The sequence below is a fragment of the Narcine bancroftii genome, chromosome 13 (assembly GCF_036971445.1).
Source record: "Narcine bancroftii isolate sNarBan1 chromosome 13, sNarBan1.hap1, whole genome shotgun sequence".
Lineage (NCBI taxonomy): Eukaryota > Metazoa > Chordata > Chondrichthyes > Torpediniformes > Narcinidae > Narcine > Narcine bancroftii.
This window is the reverse complement of record NC_091481.1, coordinates 83,639,212-83,662,555: the sequence shown is the minus strand read 5'-3', so window position 1 is coordinate 83,662,555 and position 23,344 is coordinate 83,639,212. Positions and strand designations below refer to the sequence as shown.

General features: G+C 48.0%; 2 protein-coding genes across 2 annotated transcripts in view; one reads left to right on the top strand and one right to left on the bottom strand.

Annotated features, from left to right (window-relative positions):
- Positions 1-23,344, top strand: part of LOC138748538 (tyrosine-protein kinase receptor UFO-like) — a 150,097-nt gene that overhangs the window by 12,213 nt on the left and 114,540 nt on the right. The window contains exon 3 of the mRNA XM_069908917.1: positions 11,386-11,644. The gene's annotated coding sequence lies outside the window, so the exon portion shown is untranslated. The remainder of the gene's footprint in view (positions 1-11,385; positions 11,645-23,344) is intronic.
- On the bottom strand, positions 5,895-22,841 carry LOC138748543 (uncharacterized). Its single transcript, XM_069908924.1, has 5 exons — positions 22,739-22,841; positions 14,502-14,760; positions 11,490-11,523; positions 9,984-10,092; positions 5,895-6,928 (listed from the first exon to the last, which is right to left on the bottom strand). The coding sequence occupies exons 1-5, from the start codon at positions 22,779-22,781 to the stop codon at positions 6,624-6,626; spliced, it is 750 nt and encodes a 249-aa protein (XP_069765025.1). The 5' UTR covers positions 22,782-22,841; the 3' UTR covers positions 5,895-6,623.

The window sequence follows — 23,344 nt, the reverse complement described above, 5'->3', positions numbered from 1 at the left end:
TAATTCTTATCAGCTGAAGCTCTGCTCACTGGCAAAAGCAAAATTTAACTGTTTCCTGAGAAGATATTTCATGCAAGGGTCTAGTGTGCACTGTGTGTCTTGAAATTAGGCCTGGACTTTGTATTAACCCCACATCAAGGGTCAACCCCAGGCAGGAAAGAGTTCTGGTGCAGAGAACTGGATCGGAGGTCAATCCACAGGATTATAAGAGTGGCAGAGAGGATCACTGGAGCCTCCCTCCCTTCACCTCCCATCAACGTGATCTACCCGGATCATTGTCTGACGAGGCCGTGCAAAATCATCGAGGACCCCTTCCACCCTGCACACAGCATCTGTCAGCTGCTCCCGTCGGGGAAGAGATCGAGAAGGATCTGAGCCAGCACCACCAGGCTGAGGAACAGCTTCTTCCCGCAGACAGTGAGAATGCTGAATGACCGAAGGAACAGCTCACACTCACCCTCCGAGATTCTCATATTCCTGAATCAATATTTATTTGTATATATGATTACTTGTCCTGCATATGTATTGTTTGTCTGTACGTGTGCATTATGTCTGGTTGTGTGTCTACATGTTTTTCACCGAGGACCAGAGAACGCTGTTTCGTCGGGTTGTACTTGTACAATCAGATGACAATAAACTTGACTTTAAAATGACAGGTCTGCACAGGTGCCCAGCAAACGCCCACCTGCATTCCATGCTGTCCTTTATCATCCCCAAGCCTTTGAATATTTGGAACTCTGGAGCAGACCATTCTGGTCTTTAAGATTCAAGTTTTCAGATTGTGGATTTGCTTTTTTAAATGATAAAAACAAAATTACATTTTATTTACAGCTCAGTAGAAACCAATTCTGACCATTTAAACCCTGGCTTCCCCATTTCATTTAAATTAACCTACAACCCCCCGTCCATATTTGGAGGGTGGGAGAAAATCGGAGCACCCGGGGATACCTACACGGGGGTTGGGGGGGGGGCAACGTGCAAACTCCTTACAGACAGCGCTGGATTCAAACCTGGGTCGCTGGCGCTGCAAATAGCGTTGGGCTGGCACGGCGCCCCTCTAACCCGCGCTGGCCCCAATGATGTTCCCAATTCCAGCAGCATCTCTGCTAAAGTAGCACAGAAGAGCGATGGAATATTTGAACCCTGCCTGAAGACCTTCATCGCAGAATTCAGGCCGCTGATCTGAACATTTTTCCCTGAGATTCATTGACAAGTTTGTCCTCAAATCCAGATGGAACTAATTTTATATTTTTTTAAAGATCCGCTGGCTAATTTGAGCTGGCCGCAGAAGCTATTTTTAGGCATGGGATCCAATTAATCTTGAACAGAATATTTCTGGACACTGGCGTCATAGGGGGGTGCCGGTGGTGGTGGTGGGGGGGGGGGAGCTGCAGGATTCAACTGGGTGACACCATTAGAGGCAGTAACACCAAAATGACTGTCTATAAAATTTTTGTGTTTAAGCAGAAATTATTATTTTTTATAAAAATATCACCCCAGGCACAATGTATTACAAATTGACATCCCGATCATGGATAATTACAGCATAGAAATGGCCCCCTTCTAGTCTGTGCCAAACTATTATTCTGTCTAGAAAAAAAACAACGCTGGAGAAACTCAGCAGGTCAAACAGGATAAAAATACATAACTGACATTTCAGTAAACATTGGTTATGTATCTATCTTTGCGATATAAAAAAACACTGCTGTGTTTCTCCAGCATCGTGTTTTTAGTTCAATCATGGTGTTTCCTCGCTTCCCCCCTCTGGCTCCTCCAGACCCCACTTTCTGACCCCCCACAATGTCCCTCCCATATCTATCTGTCCTCATGACTGTGCCCCTTGCCTTACCCTTCCCCCCCGCCATTTAATTAAGGTGCCTGCCTACATTTTACTCACACCTTGATGGAAGGTTCAAGCCTGAAACGTTGGTTCTTTGGTACATAAAGGACATTGTTTGACCTGCTGAGTTTCTCCAGCATTTTGTGTTTTTATTTTAACCGGGGTGTCTACAGACACTTGTGTTAAATTTTTATTATTCTGCCTAGTCCCACTAGATTTAACTTTTACCTCGGTGAGGAAAAAGAATTAAAGAAAGGTAGACGTACTCACCAAAGCCCCCACTCCAGGATCCTCTGTATAAAACCACCCCATCATTTTCCTGCCTCTCTTCATAGCCACACAAACGCCTCTCATCCCTCATTTAAATAGGTCACGTACAATACCTGCTAACCTGAAACTGCAATTATTGGGGGTGGGAGGTGGGGGGAGGGAAAGCAGTTTCGAGAATGTAACCGTAAAAACCTCCTGGCTTTGATTTCCGATAAGCAATAAATACAGTAAAACCACTGTTATCCGGGACCTATGGGGATTGGTAGACAAGCGAATTTTCTGGTTACTTGAGATTGCAAACTTCTGTAATTTTTACCTATTTATTTTCCGCAATTGCCAGTTGCTTGAGGCTGCTGGTTGCTTGAATTCAGGATAATGAGGGTTTTATGGTTTGACCTCCCTCATTAATACGAAACTCCTGGGGTGTTTCATTAACATTCTCTTTGTTCACTATTAAAAATACACTCGAATTTTGTTGATCCAAAATAATTTTTTGCATTTCTGTGATTTCACCAACTTGGGAAAAATCTTCTTGCAATGACTTGTAGGTAAAAAGGCAAGATGTTTTCCCACGCATACATCACCATCATGTTGTACTGTCTTCATTTACTTAAGCATAACTACAATTCCAGTCTTCCCAGCCATCCCTTTTACTGATACTATTAGCAGAGATTGTAGGAGTAAGGGTCTTTCTATTTAAAAAAAAATTAGACATACAGCACGGGGCAGGCCATTTTGGCCCACGAGTTCGTGCCACCCAACAAACCTACAACTCCTGGCAGGTTTTGAAGGGTGGGAGGAAACTGGAGGCCCCCCCCGGAGGAAAACCCACACAGACATGGGGAGAACTCATGGACAGCGCAGGATTCGAACGCTGGCGCTGTAAAGGCATTGCGCTGCTACTCTAACTGTGTTGCCCCTTTCTAGTTTGGATTGGTGTTGATTAATACATCAAATACATTAAGTGATTAACTAAAATATTCATCCATAAATACAACTTAGTTAATGCTTATGCTGGGACAGTTGCAGACAATTAAGGACAGTGAAGGGGGGGGGGGTGGCGGGTGCAGGATGTGAGTTGCCTGGCAATGACAGCCACCTGAAATTCCATTAGCGCTGACCAAGGACAGCGAGGGGCTCTGTAATGTGGGTTGCCCAGTAACAAAAACTTGACTTGATAAACTTCTAACAGATTTGTTTCTTTCTAGAGACAAGAATTAAGGGAATTGAAACTGTAAGGATAGTGGGGGGGGGGGGGGGGGGGGGGGGGAGAACATGCCCGTGTGATTGGTCCACAATGTGGTGGCATGTAGATGGAGATTGCCCAGCCTAATGCTGATGGGACAATGCTTGCCATCAGTGAGACGACTGTCTTGAGATTGGTTCATGTAAGATACTAATGGAAAATTTAAACCCATGCATTTGTATGTTCAGGAAGCTCCTTGATCCTCTATTGTGAGGAGGGAGGGGGTGGGGTGATAAACCTACCACTAAGCTTGGGGTAATAAAGGGGTACTGGGGAAACTAAAGTGTCCAAGTCCTCCATTGCTTACATATTATACTACAGCACAGAACAGGCCCTTTGGCCCTCAATGTCGTGCTGACCTACCAAAAAATAGTACAGGCCCTTTCTACCTCGTAACCCTCTATTTTCTTTCATCCATGTGCCTGTCTAAGAACCTCTTGAATGCCCCTATTGTTCCAGCCTCCACCACCACCCCCAGCAAAGCATTCCAGGCCCCCACACAACTCTCTGTGTAAAAAAAACTTAACTGATGTCTCCTCTAAACTTCCCACCCTTCACTTTGTAGAGATGTCCCCTGGTGTTTGCCATTCCTGCCCTGGCAAAAAGGCGCTGCTGTCCACCTTCTTTATGCCTCTCAGAATCTTGTAGACCTCTATTAAGTCTCCTCTCATTCTTCCTTCGCTCCAAAGTGCAAAGCCCCAGCTCTGCTAACCTGGCCTCATAAGATTTATTTTCCAATCCAGGCCACATCCTGATAAATCTCCTCTGCATCCTCTCCACAGCTTCCACATCCTTCCTATAATGTGGTGACCAGAACTGAATACAATCCTCCAAGTGTGGGCTCCCCTGAGATTTGTGGAGTCACAACATGACCTTTCGACTCTTGAATTCAATCCCCCTATTAATGAGGCCCAGCCTTCTTAACCATCCTATCAATCTGTGCAGTGACCTTGAGAGATGCATGGATGTGGACCTCAAGGTCCCTCTGTTCCTCCACACTGTATCCGACCATCAGCCTTCTGGGTTTGACCTTCCAAAATGCATTACCTCATACTTATCTGAACTTAATCTCCTCTCAACTTCTGCATCCTTTCGTAACCCACAACAACCTTCAGCACCGTCCACAGTTCCTCCAACCTTCACATTAACTGACTGGCCCATCTTTCCGCTTCTTCATCCAGGTCATGGAGAGCAGGGGTCCCTCACAACGACGTCTGCTGAAGAATGGAGCAGCTGGAGGAAGGGGGGGGGTGGGGTTCAAATAAGCAACTGACCACGCAAGCTCTTTGCTTCTTGCAGATTTGCTATTTTGCACTAGACGTAGGCGTAGCAGCTGAAATAGCTTCTAAATGCTAGTTTTGCATTGGATCAGCAAATTATGGAAACAGTTCAGCCTTGCTACAGCTTCTAATTTAAACCTTTTTGTTCATTTGGAATAATGAACGAAAAGCAAAAAAAAAAGCCGATGCTGGAAAATCTGAAATAAAACCACGATGCTGGACGTACCTTGTGTCAGTTAGCATCTAGGGAGAGAGAAACCGTTGATGTTTCAAAACTGATTAATTATCGAGCCAAAACTCCCTTGACTGATTCTGATCAAAATATGAAACAAAGGGTACCAGTACTGTTTTAATTTTCTGGGATTTCAGTGAAATCCTGTGAAGTGAACGTGCAATTGCTGTACGGTTTCGGCCTCCTGTTAGAGGTCGTTCTCTCAACAACCCCAAAACGTTGATTGCCCTAGTACCCTCAGAACATTGGCCATGTCAGATTTTCCTTACTTCACTTTTTAAGAGGACACCGATACCCCTGCACGGAAAGCAAGCCAAAAGATAATGCCCAGGACATCACAGGCAAAACCCTCCCCCACCATTGAGAACATCTACGGGGAACGTCGGAGAATCATCAAGGATCCACACCACCCAGCACATGCTCTGTTCTCACTGCTGCCATCAGGAAAGAGGTGTTGGTGCCACCAGACTTGCACCTCCAGGTTCAGGAACAGCTGCTACCCCTCCACCATCAGACTCCTCAACGACAAACTCACTCAAAGACTCATTTAAGGACTCTCACTTTTGCACTTGGTTGATTTTTCTCCTCTCTATTTTGGACAGTTTACATTTCTTTTTTTAGTTTACATGTGTACATTATGTACAGATTTTTTTACACTGCCAATAAGTGCTAATTCTGCCTGGCCTGCAGGATAAAGAATCTCAGGGTTGTACGTGATGTCATATCTAAAAAAAAATTGACATTTCTGCAAAGTAAGATATCCACGGATTTATTGGGGGCAGGACCTGGGACAACACAAGGAAGTAGGACTCCTGGAGGTTTACTGAGGAGAATGGGGCCCCAGTAAGTGGGGAAGGGAGCACAGGAACCAGGACGATCGAACCAGGCGCTGAACTGTCGGGATTTACGCACAAATTACACCACTTTTATGGAACGTTACAGCAATTTCTTTGCTTATGTGATTTTCTAATATTTTCTAATATTTTTAAAGTCAGCCCGCGCTGTAATAAAACAAATGGCAGAACACAGCATTCAATCGTTTCTTTATTCAACTTTGATAACGCTAGTGGGAGTGAAAGGTACAAAGAAAGAGTTCAGTAACTTGTTCTTTACACTGAGCCCCACTCAAAGCATACAGAGTGTTCATCACACTTTTATACACCTTTGGGTAGGGTCTGCGTGAAATCCTACTACAAGTTTCACACAGCTAGTGTTTTCTTGGTTTTTCTTTGCACACATGCTCCCTTGTGGATGGCTGAGAAATGTCAGGGTGTCCTTACTCAAGGTGTATTATTTACGTTCTGGTGGCATTAGATACTATCTCACTACAGCACAGAGAAGATCATGTTAGAAGACAATTATATTCCCACCATCTTATAGGCAACCTAATTCATTAACCTTTTATTAAACATTCTTTCACAATATAACGATCAACCCAATTGAACGGGATAAGAGATACCAACTATTTGGCCACCTGGTTTGATGGGAATTTCATCATTTCACACTCTCCCGACATCCTTCCACCATACTTTAAATGAGAATGGAGTTGATAACAAAGGTGGGGGAAGGGGACTGATGGGAATGGTCTGAGAGCCAGCATAGAGTGATAGGCAGAATGGGCTCCTATTTTTGTAACAAAAAATTATAAGCACGAGTCCTTAATTCTTGGATGGAAGAGAGCTAGTTAGCAGAGAGTGTGCAGATCCGTGTTTTTTCCTGGTGAGGACGAGAGGTTGATGTGGTTTCTCCAAACATCTAGAACGCGAAACCCCCGAAGTCAAAGGTGTCAAAGTTTTGGTCCATCGTTTCGCACTCAAACAGGTTGCAGCCTCCACAGTCGAGTTCTTGGCAGCCGTCCGTGGAATGGATGCCGAGCTCTTTGAGATCCGGCAAAGCGGTGTCAGGAGGTTGTGCGGCAGACGAGGTCATGGTATAACCAAGGGTGGGGCTGACAGCTGCCCCACCCACCAGCAAGCAAGCGGCCCGGACCACCCTGTGGGACTGGGCACCGTGGCGAAGGCAGGCCGCCGACCGGTGGGCCTTGCTCCTGATTGGTTTGGCTGCAGGTGCAAATAGGGCAGGATGTCATCAAATTGCATCAGCACAACACACATTAAGTTCAGGGTGAGGGCCATCAATTTTGGCCACACATTGGGGTTAGGCCACCATTAGGTTTAGGGCCCAAGATGGCGGCAGCTATGATCGGCAGCATCCATAAGGGGTTGCAGACTCCAGGGAAATGGAGGACTGGCGCAGGGCACCAGAAAAACAGGCAGACCACCCCCCCCTTCTCATCTATGAAGAAGAAACAGAGGAGATGACCCACAGGACGGTGACCATCGCGGACGACCAGTGAGGGGTTCTGAGGCTGAAGGACCCACACAGGTGGCGGGGCTGTGGGTGACTCCAGGCGAGGAACCCCACGCAGGCTGTGGGCTGCTGGAGACTGGGTGAAACCAGGTATCGGAACTGGGATGCGAGTGGGTGCCGAGGACGCGCTGAAGGGCTCCAAGTTCAGATCTGGAGCTCGAGTTGCTGATGGTTTGGACCGAGTGGCTGCGGGAGTGCTGGAGGCAAATCCACAGACATTCGGTAACCCTGGGGGAAACTCTCTTTGCTTCTCTTTCACCAACTTGTAAGAGGCGCGTCAGGCAATTTCTGCTGATGGCAAATCTACCTTCCCTACAGCAAAAATAATTTTGTATAATATGACAACGTTTTATTACAATAAATAATAAATTGAATCTTGAGGGTTTGGTTTGGGGTCAGACTTCTAGGGGAGCGTTGAGGCCACCAATTAGGGCCACACTTTTGGGTTGGGGGGGCCATACTTTAGGGGTAGATTAGGTGCCACACTTTAGAACGTCTGTTCTGATCATCAACTCACTGCAGACTGCCACTCTGATCTGGCTGAGACCTTTACTCCTCTCGTCCAACTCTGCTTGCCTTCATGACTGGGTCTACCAGAGAGTTCGGGCGAAACATCAGTTTGTTTAAGAAGATATTGGAGCAGTTAATCTGCGGGACGCCTTGGGAAGCTCAAGATTGGCAGTTCCAATTTATTTTGAAGACACGAGGCTGGAGAAACTCAGCAGGTCAAACAATGTTACTTTATGTAGCAAGATGGAGATGGCATAGCTGACGTTTCGGGCCGGAGCCCTTCACCAAGACCACCCCCCCCCCCCCCGAACAAAATGGTCGGGGGGGTGGGGGTCGGGGCCGGAGGAGGTGGACAGTCCCACAGGCAGGATGAGTAGATGAGGTGGTTCCTCCTGCTTGTGGGTGGGACAGTGCTCTAGCCCCACCCTTCCCCACCATTTGGTCCAGGCGGCTGCCTATGTCTTGATCATACCTTAATGAAGGGCTCAGGCCCGAACCATTGGTCGTGCGCATTTGCCTTTGCTACGTAAAGTGCTCAGCTGGGCCTGCTGAGTTTCCCCAGCATCGACCACACGCCTGCAGACTTCCGTGTTTTACTTTTATCTTGAAGACGTCCCTATTTGTCTGAATTGAATCTCGGGGACAGAGGATTGGTTGTGGTGGGTGAAGGGGGGTTGGTTTTGTTCAGGAGGTTGGGGATTTTAGGGTAAAAGCCAGGTTACCTGGGTGCTGCCTTATTGACTGCGTGATCATTGGAGATAGCGGGGCCTTGCTGAGATAGATGGGGCTTTGCATGACGGTTGGGGTGTCTGCCTCTGACCAGCAGAGTCATCTCTCCACCTTGGGGTCTTCGAGTTTGGAACAAACTTCTTCAACCTGAAGTGTTAGCTGTTTCTCTAGCCACAAATACTGTCAACTGTAAAACACACAAGTCTGCAGGCATCGTGGTTGACGTAAAAACACGCTGCTGGAGAAACTCAGCAGGTCAAACAGCGTCCTTTATGTAGCAAAGATAAAGATACAGAACTGGTGTTTCAGGCTTGAGCCCTTCATCAAGGTGCGAGCAAAATATAGGCAGGCGCCCAAACAAAATGGTGGGGGGAGGGGGAAGGGGAGGTGCACGGTCTCACAGCCAAGAGGTAATAGGTGGATAAGGGAAGGAGGGCACAGCAGCAAACAGGGGGAGGGGGGGATGGCTTTGTGAATGGAGAGGGGAGGAGGTGTAGAGCTGGAGGAAGGAAGACAAGGGGAAAGCGAAAGGAGGGAGAACGGGGAGTGGGCTGGCACAAAACTGGAGAAGTCGGTGTTAATGCCGTCCGGTTGGAGAGGGCCCAGACGGAAAATCAAGTTTTGTTCCTCCATTATTGCCAGAGCGAAGTCACAGAGAGATACAAAATGGAAATAGGCCCTTCAGCTCACAGAGCTCATTTCCTCTTTCTGCCGTTCTTTCTCTCTCTCTCTCTTTTGTTTCTCTCTCATTGTCTCTCTCTCTCTCTCTCTCCTCCCACCCTCACCCCCTTCCCTCTGTCTCCTTTCACAGAAATTCATGGTCTCATGCACGGCCAGACTGAGGCCACCGGCAAACTGAAGGAACAGCATCTCATCTTCCGTCTGGGCATCCCCCAACCGGTTGGCATTAATATTGACATCTACTGTTTCCATTTAAACTCCCCCCCACCCCCTTCTTCTACTCCCTGTCGCCTTTCCCCATCTCTCTCTCTCTCTCCCCTTTTACCTCTGTCTCCTTCCACACAGACAAAATCAAATTCTCCCCTCTCCTCTCATCATATCCAATTAACATGTTGAGTTGGCCTGGACTTCTCCCCGGCCAGTCTTCGGTCTTTATTCAGATGTTTTTCAGGTTCCTTGCTTATTTCTTGAAGGGCTCAGGCCTGAAACTTTGGTGATAGACCTTTACCTCCCATGCGCACTGTGAGACTGGCTGGGTTCCTCCAGCATCTCTGTGTCTTTAATTCCATTACCCAAACCCATTTCCCCGAGTAAGAAGTAAACCGTGAAAGTCTGCAGACACCACATTAGGTCAAACAGTGCTGAGTTTCTCCAGCTTTATCCATTTCCTTGAGTGTTTGCCCCCTTTTCTGATCATGGACAGATGAAGGCTGGGAGTTAAATGGCATTCACATCCCTTGAACAATAAAGGGATCCTTTGAACAGGTGCTGGAGCTCCAGACACCTCAAAGACCATCCACCCTTAAGGAGAAGAAAGAGCTCTACCTTCATGCTGTTGACACATCTTCTCTCCTGCCATGCACTCCTCTCTGAAGGACAGCCTGCGATGTTTATCCACATGGATCAAGCATGTGGACACAGTGGGCGGAAAGGTCTTTGAAAGAAAGAGTGGAGAGGTCAGTCGTGAGTGTTTAACATGGCAGAGAGGCAACCCAGGGGAAAAGGGGGCTTGTAGGAGCATCGGTGCATCTGTGTCTCAACGTGGACAAGACGAAGGAGGGGAGTTCAGGAGGACCAGTGTAGGACCTCTGCTACACATCAACAACTCTGCAGTGGAGAGAGTGGAGAGCATCGAGCTCCTTGTTCACTTAACTAGTGATCTATTGTGGACTCTCAACATCTCCTCACTTGTCAGGAAGGCACTTCCTGAGAAGACTGAAGCGGGCAAGGCTACCGGCCACCATCATGTCAACCTACAGGAGCTCTATCGAGAGCGTCTTGGTCGGCTGCACCACAGTGTGGGTACAGTTGCTGCAGAGAAATGGATCGGGGTCAATCCACAGAACCATAAGAGTGGCAGAGAGTGCCACTAGAGTCTCCCTCCTACTCCCCCACCTCCCATCAACGTGATCTACCAGGATCGTTGTCTGAAGAGGGCGCGCAAAATTACTGAGGACCCCTTCCACCCACACACAGCATCTTTCAGCTGCTCCCGGCGGGGAAGAGATGCAGGGGTATCAGAGCTACCAGTCTGGGGAGCAGCTTCTTCCCACAGGAGCTGCTCGCACTCAACCCTCCGAGACTCTAATATTGACTAAACAATGTTTATTTATTTATATATATGTACGTATATTTGTCCTGCTTTATGTATTATTTGTCTGTATGAGTGTTATGTCTGGTCGAGTGTCTGCGTGTGTTGCACCGAGGACCGGAGAACGCTATTTCGTCGGGTTGATCTTGTTCAATCAGATGACAATGAACTTGAACTTGTTAATTAAGTTACTGGGACGTGGGAAGAAACCGGAAGGAAACCTGTGCAGATAAAGCGAGAGCATGCAAACTCCACTCAGACTGCGCAGGAGGTCAGGATTAAACCCAGGTGGCTAGCACTACGAGGCAGCACTTCTGTTCGGTCCTGAATAACACAAGAGAAGATGCTAACCCAACTTGGTAGGTCATTTCTAAATACTCTGCACCACTCTCCAGTGCTTGGAAGGCCATGAACTCCCTTTATTCCAAGAAAATATTATTTAAGTAAAGAGACCTAAACTGTAGCAAACACTCAAGGTGAGGCCTCACCAAATCCTTGTCCAATTGCAATGAGACTGACTTACTGTTAGGAAGAGTTTTGTTAGACAAAATAATAAAACCATTTAAAAAAAAAAATGCTGTCTCAATTTCAAAAGGCAAAAAAATAATCAAGTTTTTAAAATTTGTTTTGATTCAGGAACTTTATGTGCCTCATCTTTTAGAAGACATTTGGACTTCCACAAGTAAGCATTATGCCTTGAAAGCCAGACCAAGTGTGGATCGATAAACGAAAGGTCTTACCTCTTTCACCTTCTCAAGCACCTTCAACCACCGACTGCGTTGACAGAACAGATAAGAGAGAGTAAATACTGGGTATCTGCAGCAGGGAAGAATTCTATTTGGCAACAGGTGGAAACTCGGGTACTTCTCTTCACAGAGGGGCAATCCATTGGAAGGTGAGCTTCGCAGCCCTATTACCCGGTCTCTTTCCCATCACCCATATACTCAACCCTCCCCCTACGGTAAAAAAAACACAACGTTGGAGAAACTCAGTAGGTCAAACAGTGTCTTTTATGTAGCAAGGATAAAGATACAGAATCGACGTTTCAGGCTTGAGCCCTTCATCAAGGTACGAGCAAAATGTCGGCAGGCGCCTGAAGAAAATGGTGTGGGGAAGGAAGAGGTCGAGAGAGAAGCACAGTCCCATAGGTAGCTGGATAAGGAAGGGAGTCCAGCAGAAGACAAGGGGGATGGCTCTGTGAATGGAGAGGGAAGGACGTGGAGAGCTGGAGAAAAAGAGACAGAAGGATGGGGAAGAAAGGGAGAACAGGGAGTGGGCCAGGAGAAACAGGAGAAGTCGATGTTAATGCCATCAGGTTGAAGAGCGCCCAGATGGAAAATCAGGTGTTGTTCCTGCAACTGGTTGGTTCTGCATCTTTGCTACATAAAGGTCGTGGTTTGACCTGTGAGTTTCTCCAGCCTCGTGTTTTTACTTCAGTCACGGCGTCTGCAGGCTTCTGTGTTTCACTCTGTTCCTATCTTCCCATCATCCCTCCCTACTCTGGTTTGCTTCCGCTCCCCATATCATACAAAAGATGAACCAGTCAACAAAACAATGCAGACGGGAATTCTTCCGAAGTGAGATCGTGGACCCTAATGTGAGTGGGAGGCCGTCTACGTCAGAGTGATAAAGAGCTATCTGCACTTTAGCAGGGTAGCTCACCGTCAAATCTGTAACATGAATCAGTCATGGAGCAAAATCTGCTGATTCCATCACTTGAAGGATGGAATTGTGAGGTTTCTAAATAGGGAGGTGCAGTAAAAGTCCAAAAATCCGGACTGCTTGAGGAACTGGTCGGTCTGGTTTCACGGGGAAAATTTGCTACAGAGTCCTAGAGAGACACAGCATGGGATCACTCTTTTACCCACCACCCCTCAACAGTGCACATTGATCCATCGGACACTTGTCCTACCTGAGCACATTTTATCCTCTCCACATTTCCATCCACTTTCTCTCCCCCTCCCCCCCCACTCTATTCTACCACTCACCTGCACACTTAGGGGGCAATTTAACAGCAACTAATTAACCCAATGACCTGCTCGTCTTTGTGAGGAAAGTGGAGCACCCGGGCAATAACACACACGGCCACAGGGATGACGCGCAAATTCCAACGGACGGGTCAGCATGGAACCAGAGCCCTGCGAGGCAGCGGCTCTCTCAGCTGTGCCATTTCGCCACTCAGTTGAACTGATCTCAAACCCCAGTTAGGCCGCGTATTTGGAACACTGCACCCAATCCTGGATGCCACACGTTGGAAGGATAAATGTTCCAGAGGGCACGTGGGAGACAGTGATGTGGAGAACATGTTCGGAGGGTCCAGGAAGTGATGGGTCTGAACCTAGTTTAACCACGAATAAGGGTCTGTATGAACGCTGGGGAAGTCACAGCAGGGATCGCACTCAAACACACAGATAAATAAACTGCGCACGCATCGGACTCAGGTAAAAAAAAACGATACTCGCTACTCCCGACAGATCGCGGTCACTCACAGTCACACAGTTAAATGGACAGGTTGCTACAACTTGCAGTTCCCATGGTTAAACATGTGGGTCGCTAGGTCTCATAATTCCCATGGTTAAATGTGCAGGTCGCTACGACTCGCGGTTCCCACGGTTAAACGTGCAGATCGCTGCTCGTTGCAGTTCCTGCGGTTAAACATACAGCTGAAGCAAACAGGACCTGCCTCTCTTCTAACTCGAAGTCACGGTAACCCACTTACCAGCAGAATCTAATTAGACTGATAACAAAGAATAAGGCACAGCAGGTCCTTTCCAGGTCTGTGCCATAATAGCCACCACCACCTCCTTCCCCCCACCCTCCACCCACCCTGTTCCGGCACACACCTTACAATTGACTCTCCACGGCTTGCAACCTGGAGTGGAGCTAGGGTTCATTCTCAGAGGAAAAAGAGTAGGACCTGGTCCACGTGGTGGGCTTTATACTGCAGCCGGCTGGAGGGGCTGGCTCAGGAATGCCCAAATGAGGCAAGGTTGTTCCTGTGATGTGCTGCAGTGCGAACAAACAAGCTCAATCTACAAAAGCCGTACTACAGGCTTTAATTAGCTTAAAACTTGCACACGAGGTTCAGTCTCCCTTCTGGCTCCAGGCGCTCTACCGTCTACACAAGGGACGGCGTGAGCCTTTATGTGGGGCCAGTGATTGGCAGGGAGTAGGTGGAGCCAGACTCCCAGATTACCTCCCAGCAGGTACAGTGGGGTGACCCCTGCTGGTAGGAATGCAGACTGGCGCGGGCAGTCCGGTGATTGTATCATCACATTTCCCTCACCTGTGGGTGGGCGAACACTGATTGACATGAGAAATGACTTTTGACCTTTTGGTCAGATGACCCTCCGGAAGCAAGAACATAGATTACACTGGACAAATCCTCTTCCCCATCCCTCGTGTCTTCCTCCAGCTCTCCACCCCCTCCCCCCTGTTTGCTGGTGTACCCTCCCTCCCTTCTCCACCTATTACCTGTTGCCTTTGGGACTGTCTCCTCCCACCTCCTCTCCACCCACCATTTTGTTTGGGCGCCTGCCCACATTTTTCCACACCTTGATGAAGGGCTCAAGTCCGAAACGTTGGTTCTGTATCTTTATCTTTGCTACATAAAGTGCACAGTTTGGCTTGCTGAGTTTCTCCAGCATCATGTTTTTACTTGTAGGGCACTGTGTGCCAATGCTCAGGGGTCAGGCAGAGCCTCCGCCCTTCCCCACTCCCAAGATCAGAGAAGGCGCCCATTGGGAACGTACCTGGAATCTTCCCTGTTAGCTGCCAGTAACAGGAGTAGTTTGCCTTTGGAGAGGACCAGAGCCAGGCAGCAGTCCCTCTCCGCACCCAGGGGTAGCCGGGGCAAGTCACTGATCTGGCCACCCCTCAGGATGGCTCGGCAGCTGGTCGCCAGTGGAATCTCTGTCTCGGGCAGTGAGGCATGGTCACGGCAGATACCCAACGAGCCCCTCAGAGTCAGAAAGAAAAATTTCTCCTTCCATTGCTTGAAGACAAAGCCCCCTGTGAATAAAAGAGAGAGAGAGAGAGTGAGGGCATCAGAGCCCGATGTGGGAGACGAAGACCCCAGGCCTGAAACGTTGGTTGGCTTATTCTTCCTGTGGATGTGGCATGACCTACTGAGTTTCTCCAGCACTTCGTTGTACAGCACCCTAGCGGAGCCACTAATTTACAGTACCACTCCGATTATGCGAAATGGTTGGGACCGGGCCTATTTCAGATCAACTTTTTTTTTCGGAGAACTGGTCATTTTTATTAAAAACATCCCAATAGCAACAGCAAATCACTTATAACAATGTTTATACAACAACCAACTAGGGAAGGCATTTTAAGCATGAAATAATGATTAATTCTCTCCAAACAAAGCCACAAGATAAGATAAATCCAACACCAGAAACTCAAAATTCTACTCAGAGGTTTTTCCTAAATTCTAAAAAATTTTCAACAGTCAGTCTGACTCCAAGAAAATTGCGGACAATGGAGGATTTCTGATTGTTTCGGATATCCTCATTTATCCAAAATTTTTTGAAGGCGAAGTGACGCCATTTCGGCTTTGAAATTTTTCGGATAAATGAAGATTTGTGGTTTTTCTGAAATCCTCAATTATCCAGACGTCACTTCCGGGTCCAAAAAATTTTGGGTAGCCCACCCGGTACATCTTTGAAGGTTGGGAGGAAACCGGAGTTCATAGAAGAAACCCACACAGGCCATGGGGAGGACGTACACACACCTTACAGACAGCGCCGGATTCGAATCCCTGGCTGCCTGGCGCTGCAACAGCGTTGCAGATTTCCAACATGTGTCTATGATAAGTCAATTTGGGGGAAGAGGGTGAAACAAGAACGACTGCAGACGCTGCGATTGTGGTTACAAGACACAAAAGCCAGAGGACCTCAGACGGTCTTGCAACATCCACAGGAGGGAAAGACATTTCGGACACGAGTCCTTCCTCAAGGTATGAGTGAAAAAAAAGCAAGTGCCCGAATTAAAGGCTAAGGAGGGTGTAGGGTCGATGGTTGTGACAAACACAACAAATCAACAGGAAACAGTTCAGGAATCTCCAAAGTAAAAGTGATAAAGTTGATGTCCGTTCAATAAATACCTTTCGATTCTCATCTGAGACGACAAAAGTATTACATCATAAATTGTTTAAATTGCAGTCAGGAGGACCGCACAGCTGTTGTGCAACTCCAGCCTCCTGGGTTTGGCATTTACTTTGTGCACTGAAATATTTGATAAACCCTGGCACTAATCAGATTTATTGTCAGAGTACATACATGACATCCTGTACAACCCTGAGATTCTTTTTTCTGTGGGCCAGGCAGAATTACCACTTATTAGTAGTGTTAAAAAAAAACGTACACATGTAAACAAATAAACAAACTGTGCAATACAGAGAGACAAAAAAAACATCAATAAAGTGCAAAACTATGGGTCCTTAAATGAGCCCCTGATTGAGTTTGTCGTTGTGGAGTCTGATGGTGGAGGGGTAGCAGCCATTCCTGAACCTGGTGGTGCGAGTCTGGTGGCACCTACACCTCTTTCCTGATGGCAGCAGCTGAGAACAGAGCGTGTGGTGGGTGCTGTGGATCCTTGATGTTCTCCGATGGTAGCGTTCCCTGTAGATGTTTCCTGTAGATGTTTCTCCTATGATTACCTGGGCTGTGTCCACTACCTTTGGCAGGGCTTTATGCTCAGGGGCACTGTTGTAGGTTAATTGGGTCTAATTGGGAGACATGGGCTCGTGGGCTAGAAGGTCGTGTTCCTGTGCTGTACATCTAAATTTAAAATTTAAATTTTAGAATATTATGACACAAAGGAAGACCTCCTAATTTAGATATACATCACGGTAACAGGCCCTTCCAGACATTAGCCCATGCCGCCCAATTTTGGCTGTAAGAAGCTCCAGGCAATTTCTGCTAATGGCGAACCTTTGTCTGTATGCCATAGACTAAAGGAAATTTTGTGTATTATCACATTTTGTTTTATTAAATGACAATAAAATAATCTCAAATCTAATTCTCCCCACATTCTTTTCAATCCACACACACACACACACACACACACACACACACACACACACACACACACACACACACGTACGTGTTTGGAGTGTGGGAGGAAGCCAGATCACTCAGAGGCGACTCGTACAGCCACAAGGAGAAGATACAAATCCCACACGAGGTCAGGATTGAACCTGCATCTCCGACATGGACAGAAAGGGACTTCACCAGCTTTGCCACTCAGTTGACTAGGAATCCCATTACAGGTATACCCCGCTTTACTAGAAACTAGAGCGTTCCTACGGAACCTTTCATAAGCTGAAATGGCATAAAGCAAAGAAATGATGTCCATTGATTTCCCAGACCCAAAAAATAACCCACCAAAGATGTAAAATAACATTAACATTTAGTAAAGGCAGGAATGACATGATAAATACACACCCTAGAATGTAGAAATAATGTATGTACAGTGTACTTAGGCTGAATGTTCAGAGATTGGGCTGTTGGGGGGGGGGGGGGGTAACAGGAGACCGGGATGTAGGAGAGAGAGGAAGAGCTGCTCGGGGGTATGTGAACAGCCTCTATAACATTAAAGGCAGAAATCCTTTCGTAAAAGCGAACACATGTTTCTTCCTAAAAGCGAATTTGCGTTAAGCGAGTACTGTACATTTCCGACGATCCGAAATGCATGGGACCGGACATTTTCTGGTTAACTGGAATTTCTGGATACCTGAGAAATTGCTTTAATCAGCCCAGCAGAATACTTGTCTCAATGGTTAGACAACAAGAAAAGAAACAATGGAAGGTTTCTCAAGCATGAAAAACAAAGTGATCTCTGCTTACAATAATAAGATAAATGCATAAATTCAAGAAAAGATTATTTTTTCAACTTAAAAATAATTTTGGATATCTGAGAATTTTGGTTAAGTGGTTTTCGGATAATAAGAAATGTACTGTATTCGTAAAGCAGGTTATACCCAGGGGTGCAGTGCGAATATTTTAGGTGCCAGAGCTCACCAAAAAATTGCGACAAGGAGGTGCTGGAGCCGCGTCCATGAGGTGCCTAGAAAAGTCCCCTGAGGTTCCTGGAGTGGGCCCCCCAGAGCCCAGAGTGGCCTCCATGAGGTGCCCAGAGCTGTGTCCATGAGGTGACTGGAGCGGGCCCCCTAAAGTGCCCCTGGGTATACCTTAATTGGTATTTATCCATCCTAATTGAACAAAAGGGCAACACGTTTAGCGCAATGCTATCACTGACCTGGGATTGCTGCCTTTAAGGACCTAGTACATTCTCCCCATATCTGCACCAGTTTCCTCCCACGTTCCAAAGGGTTAGAAGTTTATTAGGTCACCTCGGTGTATTTGGGTGACGCGGGCTTGTGGGTTGGAAGGGGCTGTAACTTTGCTGTATTTCTAAATGTAAAAATTTAAATTAAAAATGAAATTCCTGCAGTGGTCAATAATCCCCAACCCATTCAAGCAATGAACGTTTTCTCCCCTATTTCCCATTATTGGGAATGGAAACTAATAACATTGCAGTTTATTGCTTGTCAGAGAGAGCCAGGGCAGATTAAAGAGTGATTAAATTATGTATTATAGGGCATCAAAGCTCGTGTGGATTAAGAAGCAATCAGCTTTCGGGAGTGTTAATCTTTAAAGCACTCAGTGGCTCGCGCAGGCTGGAAGTTGGCAGGCGGGAGATGATGCAGCAATTGGACAGACAAACAATGGTGGAGGAACTCAACTGGTCAGTCAAATCAATTGGTAGAAATAGTCAGTCAATGCTTGTATGTTCTCCCTGTGTCTGCATCAGTTTTTCCCGGGGGTCCGGTTTCCTCCTACCGTTCAAAACGTATTGGTGGTTGTAGGTCAATGGGTGGCACAGGCCCGTGAGCCGAAAAGGCCTGTTAAAGTGCTGTATGGCTAAATTAAAAAAAGTTAAAGCAGATATTGACAGGTTCTTGTTGAGCCAGGGTATCAAAGGTTATGGGGAGAAGGCCAGGCAGTGGGGCTGAGTGGGGAAATGGATCAACCAATGACTGAATGGTGGGGCAGAATTGATGGGCTGAACAGACTATGCCCATATATCTCATCTTATAGTAACCCCTCCACCAGCTCCCGCTGCCTCAATAAAACAGGCAACCTTTTTAAGGACTCATCTCTCCCCAGTCACACCCTCCTCTGTGGTGATTTGTCACTTGATATTAACAGCACATAATTGAACAGCATCATAAAACAACTGAACCATATTCGTTTTCTCCTAGTTCAAGCTATTAGCTTTTTAGTGGCGTGGTTAGCGCAATGCTTTTACAGTGCCAGTGACCCAGCTAGGAATCCTGCGCTGTCTGTAAGGAGTCTGTACGTTATCCCCGTGACCTGCGTGGGTTTGCTCCCACTGCTCCAGTGTCCTCACACTCTTCAAAACATACAAAGGTTGTAGGTAAATTGGGTGGGACATGCTTGTGAGCTGAAAGTCCCTTTACCTAAAAATAATAAAATCTACCACTCTTTCCTCTCTCACCCCTCCCCACACACTCCTCGCTCACCCCCCACCCTCCTCTCCTCCCCTCCCACCTCCTCCACACTCACCCCCTCCCCCACACCCACACACCCCCTCCCCCACCCTCCCCTCATCTCCCACCCTCCACCACACACCACCCACCCACTCTCCTCCCACCCCACCCTCCTCTCTCTCCCACCCTCCCTCCTCTCTCTCCCACCCTCCCTCCTCTCTCTCCCACCCTCCCTCCTCTCTCTCCCACCCTCCTCTCTCTCCCACCCTCCTCTCTCTCCCACCCTCCTCTCTCTCCCACCCTCCTCTCTCTCCCACCCTCCTCTCTCTCCCACCCTCCTCTCTCTCCCACCCTCCTCTCTCTCCCACCCTCCTCTCTCTCCCACCCTCCTCTCTCTCCCACCCTCCTCTCTCTCCCACCCTCCTCTCTCTCCCACCCTCCTCTCTCTCCCACCCTCCTCTCTCTCTCCCTCCCTCCCACCCTCCCTTCTCTCTCTCCCACCCTCCCTCCTCTCTCTCCCACCCTCCCTCCTCTCTCTCCCACCCTCCCTCCTCTCTCTCCCACCCTCCCTCCTCTCTCCCACCCTCCCTCCTCTCTCTCCCACCCTCCCTCCTCTCTCTCCCACCCTCCCCTCTCTCTCCCACCCTCCCCTCTCTCTCCCACCCTCCTCTCTCTCTCCCACCCTCCCTCCTCTCTCTCCCACCCTCCCTCCTCTCTCTCCCACCCTCCTCTCTCTCTCCCACCCTCCTCTCTCTCTCCCACCCTCCTCTCTCTCTCCCACCCTCCTCTCTCTCTCCCACCCTCCTCTCTCTCTCCCACCCTCCTCTCTCTCTCCCACCCTCCTCTCTCTCTCCCACCCTCCTCTCTCTCTCCCACCCTCTCCTCTCTCTCTCCCACCCTCTCCTCTCTCTCTCCCACCCTCTCCTCTCTCTCTCCCACCCTCCTCTCTCTCCCACCCTCCTCTCTCTCCCACCCTCCTCTCTCTCCCACCCTCCTCTCTCTCCCACCCTCCTCTCTCTCCCACCCTCCTCTCTCTCCCACCCTCCTCTCTCTCCCACCCTCCTCTCTCTCCCACCCTCCTCTCTCTCCCACCCTCCTCTCTCTCCCACCCTCCTCTCTCTCCCACCCTCCTCTCTCTCTCTCTCTCTCCCTTCCCCCCTCCTCTCTCATGAGGAATGCTATACTCACATCTCAGGATATCTGTTCATTTCTAACAGTGCCTGGTTCCCATGCTAATGGTGACAGTATCAGCCAGGATTAAAATAAAAACATAACGCTGGAGACATTGCACTTTATGGAGCAAAGATAAAGATGCAGAACCAATGTTTTGGGCTTGAGCCCTTCATCAAGGTATTCAGCCAGGATGATGTGTTTGACTCTGGGTGGAGTGGGAAAGAAATTAGTATCAATACGATTGAAAGAGGGCGGAGGAGATTTACTGGGATGTTGCTGGGATGCGACGAACTGAGTTACAGGGAAAAGTTAAACTGGTTAGGACTTTATTGCCCGGAGAACAGTGAGGGGAGATTTGATATTTAAAAGTATGAGTAGTTTTGACTGAGTAAATGCAAGCAGGCTTTTTCCACTGAGGAGTGGTGAGATGAGAACCAGAGAACATGGATTAAGGGTGAAAAGGGAAAAGTTTAAAGGGAGCATTAGGGGAACTTCACTCAGAGAGCAGTGGGAGTGTGGAATAAATTTTGACATTTAAGAAAAATTTGAACAGGTACATGGATGGGAGGGGTGCAGGTCAATGACACGAGTCACTTTCTGTCCACGTCAGAGACCCAGGTTCGATCCTGACCTTGTGTGGCACTGAATAATAGTTCATGGCAGACTAGACGGGCCAAAAGGACCAATTCTGTGTTGTGCAGTGGGATCGAACTGGCAGAGGGTTTGAGGGTGAGTGCTGGAAACACACAGCTTCAGTGGAAGGTAAAACAGAAATAACACCCAGGAAACATTAACAGCTTCCAGCAATTTTTGTTTCATTTTTCCAGCAAATGCATTTAATTATGGTCTCTTCGAGCACAACTTCTTGTGATATCAGAATCAGAATTTACTGCCATGAACAAATCATGAAATTCGATGTTTTACAGCAGCGTCACGGGGCAAACATTATATTATAACCATCTTACGACATTACTGTAAAAAAATAGCGCACAGAAAGTGAGGCCGTGTCTTTGGTTCATTGATTATTCAGGGATCTTATGGCGGACGGGAAGAAGCCGTCCTTGTGCTGCTGGGTGTTCGTCTTCAGCCTCCTGTACCTTTACCCTGATGAAGAAGACAGGGCCTGGGTGGTGGGGGTCATTGAGGATAAGAGGCTGTTTGAAGGCACCGTCTCAGGTAGACGTCCTCCATCGAGTGAAGTCCGGTGCCCATGATGTCGCAGGCCGAGTTAACAACCCACTGGAGTTTCTTCTTGTCCTGAGGGTTTGGGCCTCCGTACCAGGCAGTGATGCTCCCCAAGGTTCACCTGTAGACGTTTACAAGTCTTCGATGACGTACTGAATCTCCTCAGACACTTCTATAAAGGCGAGCCTTCTTGAACACCGACATTTTGTCAACACCACTACAGAGGATTGTAAACCCAGCCAGTACCATCATGGGCATTAGTCTTCACTCCATTGAGGATGTCTTTAAGTGACGGTACCTCAAAAAAGGACCTTCTAGCATTAAGGGCCTCCACCACTCGGGTCCTACCCTCTTCACTCTGCAACCATCGGGAAGGAGGTACAGGAGCCTGAAGACGAGCACTCAGAGGCACAGGGACGGCTTCTTCCCCTCAGCCATCAGATTCCTGACACTACCTCGTTTATTTTTCTCTTTATTGCCCGCAATTTATTTTTAAATATTGTATTTAGCGAACCGCGCTGTAGAGCAATTTTACACCTGTATTGCTGTCTCAAAACTACATGTGGCATGACAATTAAATCTGATTCTACTAAAGGCACAGAAACAGGCTGGGAAATTTAATAAAGAGCGATTGGACAGGAGGGCTGTTTTCTAAGCAAATCCAGTAAAAGATGTGATTAAAGGGTAGAGCCTGAGATTGGATCTGAACTGTGGATGCCCATCAGTGAAAATTGGCAGTCATCCACCTTCCCCCCACCCTTAATATTTTTTTTTTCCCCCTGGTCAGTTTAGAAGTGGTCCTTAAGCTATGACATGTTGGAAAGGCTGAATTGCCCAGGTAGGTGTGAAATTTTAAAAAAAGGATCAGACCTCTCTGATGCTTTAGATTCCAGCAACTTGTGTGACTCAGGGCAGAGACACGTTGTTCAAAACGACAGAAATCCAGCCGGGGCATTTAAACAGGGTGAGCATCCTGGAAGAGATTTGACTGCTTTCCCTCATTACCTGGGGGTGGCTGCAATCTGCAGCCCCCTTTGCAATACCTCCTGCTGTTACAAAGCCCCCTCCCCTCCCCTCCCCTCCCTTCATCCCCTCCAAATGCTGCCTTACCGTATTTCTTCAGGTATCCCTGGTGAATTCCCCGGGCGCTCATCGCCCGAGTCCAGTGTCAATCGCCAGGCAAGTGTAACGAGTTCTCAGCCGCCGTGGACATCGGAGAGAGGGGGGGGGGGGGGGCGAGCCCACTTCGGGGGAAGCTGGTGATTGGGCGAGGACTTGGGGCCGGTGGACAGGGATTGGTTCGCGGGGTCAATGGCTTGTCATCGCAGCCCCGAGGTTGCAATTGACCATTGTGTGGAGGGGATGGGTGGCGACCCCATTGCCAGGGGTCTAAAAGTCTCTGCCCAAGAGTTCAAATTCATTATCATCTGGCTGTACATAGACAAGCCAACTGAACGGTGCACACACCCCTACAGAGACACACAAGCCCATAGACCCCCCCTCAAACACACAGTCCCACCCACACAATATACAAACACACCCAAACACACCCCTACAGAGATACACAAGCCCATAGACCCCCCTCAAACACACAGTCCCACCCACACAATATACAAACACACCCCTACAGAGATACACAAGCCCATAGACCCCCCTCAAACACACAGTCCCACCCACACAATATACACACACACCCAAACACACCCCTACAGAGAC

Coding starts and splice junctions, on each gene's coding strand:
- LOC138748543 (XM_069908924.1), bottom strand. CDS start 22,781: ATGAGCGCCCGGGGAATTCACCAGGGATACCTGAAGAAATACG. Junction 14,761..22,738: donor GGGATACCTGAAGAAATACG/GTAAGGCAGCAT, acceptor TTTTATTCACAG/GGGGCTTTGTCTTCAAGCAA. Junction 10,093..11,489: donor TGCTTGAGAAGGTGAAAGAG/GTAAGACCTTTC, acceptor TTTCTTTCAAAG/ACCTTTCCGCCCACTGTGTC.